The 12,516-nt window shown below is 49.4% G+C and overlaps 1 protein-coding gene across 3 annotated transcripts in view; it reads left to right on the plus strand.

Moving 5' to 3' along the window:
* Positions 1–12,516, plus strand: part of KMT2D (lysine methyltransferase 2D) — a 2,224,302-nt gene that overhangs the window by 1,764,823 nt on the left and 446,963 nt on the right. For all 3 annotated transcript variants that reach the window (XM_069653836.1, XM_069653837.1, XM_069653838.1), the window contains one exon: positions 11,308–11,467. In XM_069653836.1, the coding sequence (XP_069509937.1) occupies positions 11,308–11,467 (160 nt within the window). The remainder of the gene's footprint in view (positions 1–11,307; positions 11,468–12,516) is intronic.

Below are 12,516 nucleotides of genomic sequence, written 5' to 3' on the forward strand. Positions count from 1 at the left end.
GCCCAGCTATGGAACTCCCTCCCTCAGAATATTCAAATGATTCAAGCTTTTAACAAATTCAGAAGCCATGTTATCACTTGGCTACTCAACAAAATATAATCGCCATAGCTGTAAATACCAGTGACCTTTGATGGACTACACATTTTGCTTATACGTTGCCCTGTACCTTTGCCATGACTTCGAACATTTGATTGTATAAAATGTATAATATGTATATATCTTATCTTACTGTTGTAATCTTACCATGACTGACCTGTGTAACCGTTAATGTCCTAACAGCGCCCAATTACCTCTGGGTCAGGCGCGCTTTATAAATAAAATAAACAGTTCCAGTCCACTTCCTAGGCCACACAGGTGCGTGACCCTTTAAGGACTTATCTAACCTGAGTCTTCAGGAAGGAGTACAAACTACAGTGTGGCCAAAGATCGAGTAAAAAGCTTGTAGCATGCCCTTTTCATGGCTCTACCCACGTTTAGTAGCCATACGCAATAAACGCGAAGGTGCACACAAATAAGAATACAAAAATGGTGAAAATGTAACTGCTACCACCAGGTTGTCTTTGGGCACATCTAAAAGTAACCAAAACTCCCATGTGTAACAGGCTACTGTGATACTAAGGTATCCCCATTGCACTGCACTGTAAGGTGCTGTGTCCAATGGTAAAAAGTACACAAATTCAAAAGAGAAGCCTAGTTACCCAGTACTGATAGTCTGTAGGACTGATCAGTTTCCCCATAGCAAGGAGCCAGAGAAGGGAAGCTGAAGACTTCACTTCCCTTCAGAAAGATTGGACAGGATATAAACAGAGCAAACATAATGGGGGTCCATAGAAACTATGGAGGTAAAGTTACAAACAGAGAAATCATTCCTAACACCAGCTTGTGCCATAAATCACCTTCTCCTGAAAGGTCAGCGTCTTCGCATCATAGGGGGCTGAGCTGGAGCTGCTTCTGTGACAGTGTCTGGAAGGATTGCTTGTCGCTGCCTGCAAGTGATGACCGTCGCTGCAACTCATCCTGTGAAATGTCCTGAAGGGGTCTGCACTGTATCAGTCTGCATTGCTCATTGTTCCGGTATTGTATCTTGAAGTTGGACACCAACAGGAGAAGCAATAGAAACCTGCAACCCCTGTGCACCCCTCACCCGAACAAAGGTTGAAAAATGGCATCTTCAATGATTCTCGGGCAATTCACGGTGACCTGGGAAAATGGGAGCCGAGTGAGGGAGGGAGGGCGGGCGGGCGGGCGGGCGGGCGGGGTGGGGTGTCAATAAACTGTTCTCTCCTCCTGACCCCCCACACCCTTTGTCCTCCATAGGGTAACATTGGGTACAAAGTCCATTGTCCCTTAACTCCCTCTTAACTCCCTCTGTGCTTACCTTTTGGTAATCGAACCTTGGTTAAGAATCCTACACTTGGCTAGAGGGGGAGTACTATGGAAAATATTGATTTAACTTTGAATACATTTGGAACTGTTTTGAATCGCCATCACAAGCCCATTGCATCCTTTTTGAGAATACCTTCCCTGGACAAAGCTGTACTGGAACCTGTGACTTTTGAGCACCAGGCCCCATGCATCATACGGCAGGACATCTTAAGTAAAAAAAAGAATGGGAATTGTATTGTTTTATCTGCATCTGATGACTTACCTGTTTAATGATTGATACCTTATAAGTGAACCAACTTTTGATTGATGGTTTTACTAGCTTAGTTTCTTAGTGTATTCTTAAAATCCTAATAAATAATTGTATTTTTATACATTTACTGTCTTAAGCTGAATTGTCTTATTCTGTGTGGACTCACTGAGGCCCTAGACCACTCTCACTCACAAAGCTTTTTGGTCAGAAGCCTTTAGTAGTGTACCGGTACCATCCTGTTGGTTTACCAGCGTCGGTCCAAGCATCTCCTGTGTATCAGTCGCTGTTCCTAGTTGCAACTTGGTATTCTGCAGGCAGTCATCTTGTGGCCCACGACCATTCCCTCTGCAGCTGCTTCTCTCCTGCATGAAGAGGGGGCCTTACTGGAGCTGACTTCTTTACCACAAGTGTTGCCTGCCACCCACTCATCAAGTTATGTTTGCTGCTCACCCAGTATGGTGGCATCTGCTGTCCCAAGGATCCTGGGCTGTCCTGCTTTGTCATGTAGAACCTTCTTACTGGAGCACAGATCCATCCTTTAGCTGGACACAATGTAAATGCCATAAACCGCAACTGCACCTTCGGACCTTGGACATCTTGAACCCGGACCATGGTCACTCAGAATATATGTCTAACGGACAGGAGATGACATACCCGTTTCCACCCCCCCAACCGTCCTCCATAGGGATTGTATGAATGTCAAGTCCACTCCTTAACTCTTCCTTGCGTGATTGGGTGGAGTTCTGGCAAAGGATCCTTCCCTGGGTGTAACCCCTACTGTGGTGTGATTGTGATACTCTATTTTTTTGTAAATTTTTATTTTATTTTACAATAACAATACAAACACAGCATCATTTCCAATACCATTGCGTATTAGTAATAACTCTCCCCGTACCACCCTCCCAAATGAACCAGACCGTAAAGGTGTGCTGCAGTCGATATTCAACGGGGTTTAGTGTGGGCTGACCGGGTCTCCTCCGGAGGGGCTGTCCACATTTGCATAGAACAGGGTCGCCGTGAGGGCCACCCACTGCAACAGATCTTCTGAGGTGTCTGTTTTGCTGCCGTTGTGCCAGTTCCCAAGCCCGTGTTTCGGCCGTGGACCATCTCCGTAGATCCTCCCACCACGATGCAATGTTAGGGGCCCTGGGGCTTTTCCAGGCCATGGCAATACGTCTTTTTGCTAGAATGTACATCAGGTCTTTAAGCCTATTTAGAGGCCTGTTCTTCTTACTTTTAGGGTATGAGCCCAAGATGCAAGCTTTGGGCGACTGCACGTCCAATGTGATGTCAGCGTCGGCTGCCTTTGCTGGATTTGAGACCAGAAGGTTTGTATTGCCGGGCACCCCCAGAACATGTAGGACATTCCAGCGGAGGTTGCATAGCATTTGGGGCACGTCACGGCGCCCGTACTGCTGAATTTGGAGATAATGTCCGGAGTGAGGTATGCCCTGTGAATGATGTAGAATTGAATGAGCTGGAAGCGGGTGTTTCTGGATACCTTTTTGTGGTAGCGTGTTATAACCTCCCATTCTTTGTCTTCGAACAGTGCGCCCAGCTCAATTTCCCATTTTGCTCTGCTCTTAAGATCTTATTGCGAGGCAAAACTGAGCAGGGTCTCGTAGAGCCTCGAGGTTTCATGACCTCCCTCCGCTGCGCACAGCAAGTTCTCTATGGTCTCAAGTCCGGTGCTGAGGGTTTCTATCTCTGGCCATCGTTTCATGAGTCTGTTACCACCGCACCGTGTAGGAGGATTTGACCTGGCGATATTCCTGTGGTTCAGTGGGTTCAGGTTGAAATGACCGAATAAAAAAATCTCGAAACAACAAAAAGTTCGAAAAATGCTACCACCAAAGTATCGAACAGCAAAAGTTCGATCCTCTGGTGGTAGCATTAAAAGAAAAAAAACAGTGGCTGTGGGGGTGTCCCCCGCATTGCCCCGCTCACTATACTTTATGGTATAGTGAGCGGGGGCTGCAGGGGACACCCCTGCAGCCTTCCGTGTTTAAAAAAAAAAAAAAGAAAAAGACCCTGCAGCGCCGGTTCCCTTTCAGACTTTCACAGAAGTGAAAGGGAACTGGCGCTGCAGGAACCCAGCGTGAAGACAAGGTAAGTGGGGTTTGTTTATGTTGGTGGTGTGGGTGGGGGTGTGCTGAGGGTGTGGGTGGGGGTGGGGGTGTGCTGAGGGTGTGGGTGGGGGGGGGTGTGTGTGTGTGTGTGTGTGTGTGTGTGAATGTATGTTTTGCCAAATTATCGGGGCTGAAATGTCCAAAAACAAAGTGTTCGAACTTTTGGTAATTCGAACACTTTGTTTTCGGGTATTTCAGCCTCGATAATATTGACTTCGGTCAAATCACTGGAATTCGTTCAGTGAACGGGAGGATGCCCTGATCGTTCACTAGGTCACCCAGAGTGGCGATGCCGAAGGGTTCCCATACATTCCTGATCACTTTCTGGCCCTCAGGTCTGCCCGACATGATTGCAGCTATTGGGATCTGCGGGGAGAAAGGGTCGACCAGTTCTGCAGTTTTGCAGGCCCGCCTCCAAATCAGAGTGCCCAGGTGGATTAGGTATGAGTCTTGTTGCTTCGCGTCCAGCTCGGACCAGAGTAGGTCTCTAAGCAGCTTCTGGGAGTTTGTGGGCTGTAGCAGGCGAGCGTCCATCGTGGCGTCGTCGGCCATCCATTGGATCACATGTTTCAGTTGGCCTGCTACATAGTAGAGTTCCAAGTTAGGGATTTTAAGGCCTCCTCTATCATATGGTCTTTGCGTTGCGTCGAGGGTGATTCAGTGCCTTCCTTCGTGCCATAGAAATTTCCTGCAGAGTTTGTTTAGCTCCCTGAAGAAGCCCTGCGGGATATAGTACAGAACGTTGGTAAAGAAGTACAGTAGCCTTGGCAGAGCTACCATTTTAAGAAGTCCTGCTCTGCTGGCCACCGATAGAGGCAACTTACTCCAAAAGTCCATAGATTTGACTAAGCCATCTTTTGCCATCTCATTGTTCAGCGCCTGCTCTGTCTTGGGGTCGCGGTGGATCATAATGCCCAGGTATTTAAAGGAGGTGGGTTCCCATTTAAGGGCAAGTGAGGGTAAATGTTCTGTTTTGAGCGTGCTTAGGACGGCTAGGGGATACAGACAAGACTTATCGTGGTTGATTTGGATCCCCGTGCATCTGTGAAACCCCTCCAATGTCTCGAGAATGTAGGGAAGTATGTGTTCCGGGTCTCTTAAGTAGAGAAGCATGTCGTCTGCATACATAGAGGCCAGGTGGGTCACACCATTTATTGTAATGCCCCCATCTCCATATTCCTGCCTAAGATATGCCGCCACCGGTTCAATAGCCAGGATGTAAAGTAATGGGGATAGGGGGCATCCCTGCCTAGTCCCTCTGGAGAGGTTCCATTTGTCAGAGAAGGTATAGTTGGTTTTTACCCTGGCTGAGGGGTCCGTATGTTTGAGTTATATCCATTTTAGGAAGGCTGGCCCTATACCCATCTTGGCCAGGGTGGCATGGAGCCATTTCCTGACTACAAAAGTGATGGGTGGAAGCTTTCGAATGAATCTAAACCACTGGCAATTGCTCTGGGCAACCTTCCACAGCACCGTTTTTTAGCCCGTCTGCGCCATTGCAAAAGGGGACCAGCCATGTGCAAATCAGTCAGCAGCTGCCGCCACCGAAGGTAGCAGCCCAGCCCGAACTGCTAGGCCAGGTCCCCTCTGCACAGAAAACCAAGCAACCCCAGACATGTTTCGGCCTTGTTGGACCTCCTCAGTGAGGTGCAGCCTGGGTCCCTGTGGCGCAGCGCACAAGGGACCCACGTCTGGGTATACCCTCTCTCACAAGGAGAAACAAACTGACCACAAAAGTGATGGGTGGAAGGTTTCGAATGAATCTAAACCACTGGCAATTGCTCTGGGCAACCTTCCACAGCACCGTTTTCTAGCCCGTCTGCGCCATTGCAAAAGGGGACCAGCCATGTGCAAATCAGTCAGCAGCTGCCGCCACCAAAGGTTTAGATTAATTTGAAACCTTCCACCCATCACTTTTGTGGTCAGATGGAGCCATTTCCACCAGACAGAATCGAAGGCTTTGGAGGTGTCCAGGGACGCCACCGCGCACCTTCCGGGTTTGCCCTCCGTGCTGTATATGACATGGTGCAGTTTGCAAAGGTTCTCACTAATAGAGCGGCCCTGCACATACCCAGTCTGGTCATGGTGAATTAAGTGCGGGACGGCTACCTGTAGCCTCTTTGCCAGAAGGGCCGTTAGTATCTTATTATCCACGTTTAGCATGGACAAAGGCTTATACGAGCCACATTCTGAGCTGACTTTATTCGGTTTTAGCAAGGGGATGATAATCGCCTCACGCATGGTCTGGGAGGCGGTCCACTTCGTATGCCTCGTTGTATACCTGGGATAGTAATGGGGCTAGTATGTCTTCGTAGGTCTTATAAAACTCACCAGGGAGTCCGTCGGATCCTGGTGTTTTCCCAGAGGGTAGTGTCCGAATTATGGCCTTGACCACCTCTGGAGTAATGGGGCCGTCCAGAGCCTCGGTCATGTGTTCGTCTAGGCATGGCAGCCGGATGATGTCGGGGACATCTTCAATGGCGGTGTCCGTGGGTGGTGCGGGGTCAGAGTATAGGGCTTGGTAGAACTCTTTGAACGCTAGGTTTATCCCAGCTTGTGTGTGGTTGTTCAGGCCATCTTTGTTCCGGATTGTATAACCACGCGAGTAGTTTCCCGGGTTTGTCGGCTAGGGCGTGGTTCCATTCGGTGTATTTTGCGTAGCTTAGCTTCCTCAGTGTTTCCCAGTGTTTTAGGCAAGCTTGTTTAAGTTCTATTATTTTTTGCCTGTGGACCGAGTCTGGGGATATCGTTGATTCAAGGTCTTTCAATTCTGTTTCGGTGCGCGCTAGTAGGGCCATAGTGAGTCTTTGGGCTCCACCGGCAGCGGCTATCATTTCCCCCCTTTCCACTACCTTATACGCCTCCCATGCTGTACTTATATGTTGGACGCTGTCTTTGTTGATTTGCCAGGGGGTTGTTAGTGTCCACGTGGAAATCAGGGGGGAATGGTCTGACGGCATTCTAGCCAAGTACTGTGTATCATCGAACAGGGTAATGTGTTCCCCGCTAACAAATAGGCAATCAATTCTGGTGTGGACATTGTGTGGGGGCGAGTAGAAAGAATAGGCTCTGGTTTAGGGGTGCTGTTCTCTCCATAGGTCTTTCAGGGCGAATTGGTGCGTGGGGGTGTTCAGTATTTTGGCGGCTGGGGAGGGGCAGACATGTTTGCTGTCAGATCTATCTATGCGGGGATCCAAGGTACAATTGTGGTCACGACCCCATATTATTATGCCCTCTTTACGTGGGTTCAGGCAAGTGTACAATGAGCGAAAGAAGACGGTTGCATCATGGTTAGGAGCGTAGGTGCTGATCAGGCAGAGGTCTCTACCTTCAACAGTACCCTGGACCAGGGCCATTCTGCCTCCGTTTTGGTGTGGGTCAGGGTAATGGGAATGGTGGGTGCGATCCATATCAGGACGACTCTTGCGTATGTGGAGTACGCTGAGCCTATTGGGTTTCCTCTCCAGACTTTGGCCAACGCTGCTAGTTTGGTTGCTTTTAGGTGTGTCTCTTGCAGCAGGGTGACCCCCACTTTGTGGCGTTTCATGAAGGCGTGGATGCGGTGCTGTTTGACGTAGCTGTTTAAGCCTCTGACGTTCCAGGACATGATTCTGATTTTGTCAGCCATGGTCTGCATGTGGTTGTGAGTCCTTGGGTGGTCCGGGACCAAAGTCCCATGTGGGCCCGGTCAGGCCTATAACGATACTGCAGCAGGTGGTCTTGGTCTGTTCCGTGTATAACTTTAACTGGGTTCCCGGCTTGGGGTTCCCTTCCCAATATACAGTAACTTTGAACTTTCCCTTAAACATAACACGTCTCGCAAGGTTTCCCCCGTTCTGACTTTCCCGTTTCTGCTCCATGGACCTAGGTCTCTTGGTGCCCTACGGGCGGGTAAACAGTTCCTGGGGGCAGGAGTAGCTTCTACTTCTGGTGGTGCACTCTGTGTCTGGTGTAGCTCCGGTTGTATCTGGGTTGCCGCGTTGCATAGTGTAGCGCCAAGTATCAGGATAGTGCTGCCTGGGGGGGGGGGTATGAGTGGGGGACTTCAGCGGGGGTGTCGAATAGGAGGGATTTATTTTTGTGAAGGACCTTCAATCTAGCCGTGTATAGTAGCATGTAACGCAGGCCAGCATTTTTCAGTCTGGCTTTGGTGTGGTTGAAATGGGCCCTGCTTCTTTGGACCTGTAGGGTATAGTCGGGATGAATGGCGATCTTTGCAGTCTCTCGCCGTATGGAGCCGCCCAACCTTGAGAAGGCTAAAATTGTTTCTCTGTCATTATAATTGAGCACTTTGGCTATGATGGGTCTGGGCGGGGTACCCGGGGGCGGACGTCTGGCAAGGGATCGGTGGGCTCTTTCAATGGTAAAGCCTTGTGACAGTTTCCCTGCTCCAATTTCATGTATGAGAAGGGTTTCAACATAGTTCGTGGTGTCGTTGCCTTCAATTCCCTCGGGCAGGCCGATAATTCTGATGTTATTTCTGCGGGCCCGGCCCTCGGCCTCGTCCGCTCTGTCCTCCAGGTTCTTCACCCTCTGGGCCAGGATGTCTACCTCTTTTAGAAGTTGCGTTTTTGATTCGGTGTTAACTGGCACTTTGGTATCAAGTTTGTCCGTTCTACTGGCAATGGAGCGCACATCCCGCCTCAGGAGGTTAAGGTCGATGGCCACTGCGTCTATTTTGTTCTCCATGGTTTTTTGGAGCGTCATGATAGCCTCAAGGAGTTCTGAGTTCGGCGGTTCAGGAGTCTCTACGTTTCAGGCCTCTCCGATGGCGGGGCCGTGTCTGGTCTGGGCGCCCCGAGGCCGCAAAGGTCTCCATGGTGGTTTGCCTGTGTTTGCCACGTGTGTTTTTGACAGACATAGCGTCGGGAGCAGGGTAGCCCGCCAGGTCGTACGTGGACGTTTGGCGGCTGCGGGGGCAGCCCGCTCTGTGGTGGTGCTGTGACTGTGTTGGAATGGACCAGTGGGCGCCCGGGCAGGTGAACCCCTGTGTTGTGTAGGCCCAGCTGGGCAGGTGGCTCTGTTTCAGGCTTAGGTGTCGGTCTCACCAGTGTGCTAGAGTTGGAGGAATAGTGCACTGTTACAGGATTCCAGTCTTGCCGTGGGTTTATTGCGCTGTGTGTTTGTCTCTATGTAGCAAGGTGCTCCCACACCGATAAGGCAAGGATGCAAGGCAGAAACTCGGTTGAGTTGGGTCTTTTTGGCGGGGCCTTGAGGGAGTTTTTGCCTCTTGTCTTGCGTAGGGGCTGCTGTGGTCGCCGGGTCCTACATCTCTGGCCGCTCCCACCTGGTCTGAGGCCTCAGTTTGGGTCAGGGTGCGGTGTTGGCTGGGGGGCCGTGGTCCTGCGGACTGACCCGGCGGGTCGCTTACGGTTCTGGGTGCCCACTGTGGAAGCCCCAGCGGGTGCCCGGAGGCTTGTGATACTGCTGGGTGTCGCCCACCGTCTGGTGCAGCGGGTACGGCCCGGGGGGTTGAAGTCCGAGGCTCCACACAGGTTTAATGGTGACCCCGAGTCCCCACCCCCTTATCGCCTGGTTGCCGGCTGATTCTCCCGCTCTTCCGCGTCTTCGGGCGGGGACTGGGCCACTCCGATGCTCCAGTTGGGGCCGGTCCCAGCAGCCCCAGCAGTCTGCTGCTGGGCTCGTGGGGCCGCCTCGCACAGCCCAGTGCCGGCTCGCTCCTCGGCCTGCGAGCGAGCGCGTCTGGTGGTGATGGCGCCACGAGGGCAGCGCTGCTCGAGTGTCCTGCTGGTGAAGTGATTGGCGCGAGGCCCGGTTGCGCCTCACGTCTTCACGCCCCCCGACCAGAGCGCGGCCCCTGTAGCGGCCCCTGTAGCGCACCTTCAAAATGAGCCGAGACGGCTCCCGGGCACCACCTCTCCGCTCACGGCTTATAATGCGTGGGCGCTGTGCAACGTCCGCTGCCTTCCGTCCGCGGCTGTTCACGACCCTATCACATTCTCCCGCACGGGGCCCCAGGGTGCAGGTCCCGGCCCTGGTCTGTCCGGGTTATTCTCGCAGCCCGGATCACGAAGCCCCAATCTCCCACAGCTGTGGTGGGGTGCTCCACGTCTCTGCTGTCCCGCGCCGACACAGTACAGTGCGCAGGCAGCTATGAGGAGACGGGTCTGGCGGCCGCCCCCATTTTCTGGGCACAATGTTATACTTGTTTCCGACATGGTGGTCGAACAGGTGGACAAAGCTGCTCCAAACTTCGGTGTCGAGTGCCCCAGGCAGTCCTTGTCAATTAAGGCTAATTTCGTTCTATATTGCGTTGAAGAGCTAAAGTTGGCGGTGGATCATTAGGCTTATCGTGTGGAGCTGCTAGAAACACGGCTTTCCTACATGGCCGTTAGCCAAGCCCCCGTGATACTCTTAAAATCATTTACTTACCTTCATATCCTTTCAAGTACTTTGCTTCTGGAACATTTAGTCACTTGTTGGCTTTGATGTTAGTTGCTCTGTGACTTTCAATATTTCAAACTACTTTGACTATTTCTGATGTTCTAGGCCTAATTTCTTCGCAATAAAGGAGTTCTTGAGTGATAGGGGCCCCCTATTTACACGGCAGGGTATATGATTGTTTTTCATCCCTTTGCTGCCTACAGTTTTACTTGCTCATTTATTTTGAATTGTTGTGCTGTTAGTTTATAGTGTAGGTGATCTTGCTATGAGATCTCCAACTGTATGTCTTTATAGGGTTATTTTAAGAAACATTACTTACCTTGTACTTTGCCTGCTTAGATTTTTTTTAAAGGGGTTATAAATGTGGTAATTTCGTACATCTGTCCAACATGATTGATTTGAGTGCTCTGTGTGTGGCCCACTGTACCATTACTCCAACCCTAATCTCCTGAAGCCCACCTTAGTGCTCAGCTTAACTACTTTGATCGCTTGGGTTGACTTAAGTGTCCTTTACTATGTTCATCTAGATTAGCCACTCGGAACCCTTCCACAAGGCTAGTTCTGAAAATCTGTTTCACAGTACCAGTGCTTGTTAATACGTCACACTAAAAATAGGTTGCAGCACCACTGGCACTTCAGTAGAAGTCCCTCTCACAACAAAAAGGAGGCTGCTAATAAATGACTAAAAGATAGCAAAAAGAAAGGGGACTAACAATGGCCAACAGGAGAATAAATATTACTTTCTTGCTGAGCAGTGTCCATGTTTAGTTAATGCCAATGGTCATCTGTACGACTGAATGGGCGAAAGAAGTAGGAGTACTGAATTTACTTCAGTGAGTAATTTTAATGTTTTTAATGGGTTCTTACTATGTTGGATGACATAAGAAACTAAACATGGGCATTTTTTGTCTATTATATATTTGAGGTTTAAAATCTTCGCTGTTAGGTGCTGTGTTCAACACCATTGCCTAGGGTGACCATTTTTGATGAGTGATCTCTCTATTTGCAGGATGATGGTCTATAGTTGCATTGATAAATAATTGAACTAGCTCAACCTCTTCATTTGAATTTGGAATAATGTGGTATTGTATAGTGTCTCCACCAGTCTAATTATACAGTTTGTGTTTTTACCCAAAGAACAACCTGAGTAATCCCCCTACACCACCGTCCTCTCTGCCCCCTACTCCTCCCCCATCCGTGCAGCAGAAAATGGTCAATGGTGGGACATCTGAAGATCTGGGGGAGCGGCACAGGGACCATGGATCAGGAGAATCCAGAGAAACGGAGAGTGAAAATGGTAAGTACAGCTGTTCACCAGCCATGCACATCTCCCCTGTTCACATACATTGCATAATTGAAGTAGCCAGATGTCTTCATCATAAACTGGGCAGAAGGCAGACACAGCTGTCTCTTCGTATGTCTCTTCTATATGCACACAAGTACAGGGTAAGCTCGCCATGAACAGCATATGATAGCATCACAAAGTACAGAGGACAACAAGGGCTCGTTGTGGCAGATGACAGAATATTTCAACCAAGCTGTTCGGAAACAATGACATTTTTTAGTGTATGAGGTCTATTTCAGATTCACTTACTATTACAGTTGATCATGTCTAGGTGCAGTCATCTGTACCTTTACTTCATTATTACTGCTCAATGGCTTTTTGTACAAAATGGCTGTCAAATGGCTAACCTTATTAGCTGATCTTGTTTTTAAGTACTGTCTTAATGGGCGTTTTAGCTGTCTTCCTGTGCAGAGTAGGAAGTGGCCATTTCTGATGGATACATTCAGATCATGTTTCTTCATTTACGAAAGTCTTCCTGTTTCGTTCCTTACGATATACCAACCTCCTGGCCTTATCTCAACCTCTGAGGATCTTGACTATCTTCTCCGTTTGACTACCTGTGGTTTCCCCTTTTTTCCTACTTGCTGATTTTAATCATTGCCTCACTCAGTTTTTCTCCCCTTCCTCCTCGTCTCTCTCCTTGACTCCTACCACCTTACTCTGCTCCCTACTCCCTCTTCTCATACCTCTGGCTATTCCTTAGTTCTCATCTCCTCCACTAGTTTTACTGCTGCTTCTGTTACTGCACATTGTTGGATAGGTTTCTCTTTTGTCAACTTTCCCTCTATCGTTTCTATGGACCCCCAATATGTTTGTTTTTTTAACCTGTTCTGACTTTTTGAAGGTAAGTAAAGCGATCAGCTTCGCACCCCTTGCCTTTTGCTCAAGTGTTGTGGGGGAAACAGAATGTCAGTACTGGGAAACGGTTTCCCTTTTATCTTTTACATTTTTGTAACTTTTTAACATTGCACACTGCATCTTACAGTGCAGTAGGGATCCTT

Source organism: Ambystoma mexicanum, chromosome 3q (genome assembly GCF_040938575.1).
Source record: "Ambystoma mexicanum isolate Mex_15411 chromosome 3q, UKY_AmexF1_1, whole genome shotgun sequence".
NCBI classification, from domain to species: Eukaryota; Metazoa; Chordata; class Amphibia; order Caudata; family Ambystomatidae; genus Ambystoma; species Ambystoma mexicanum.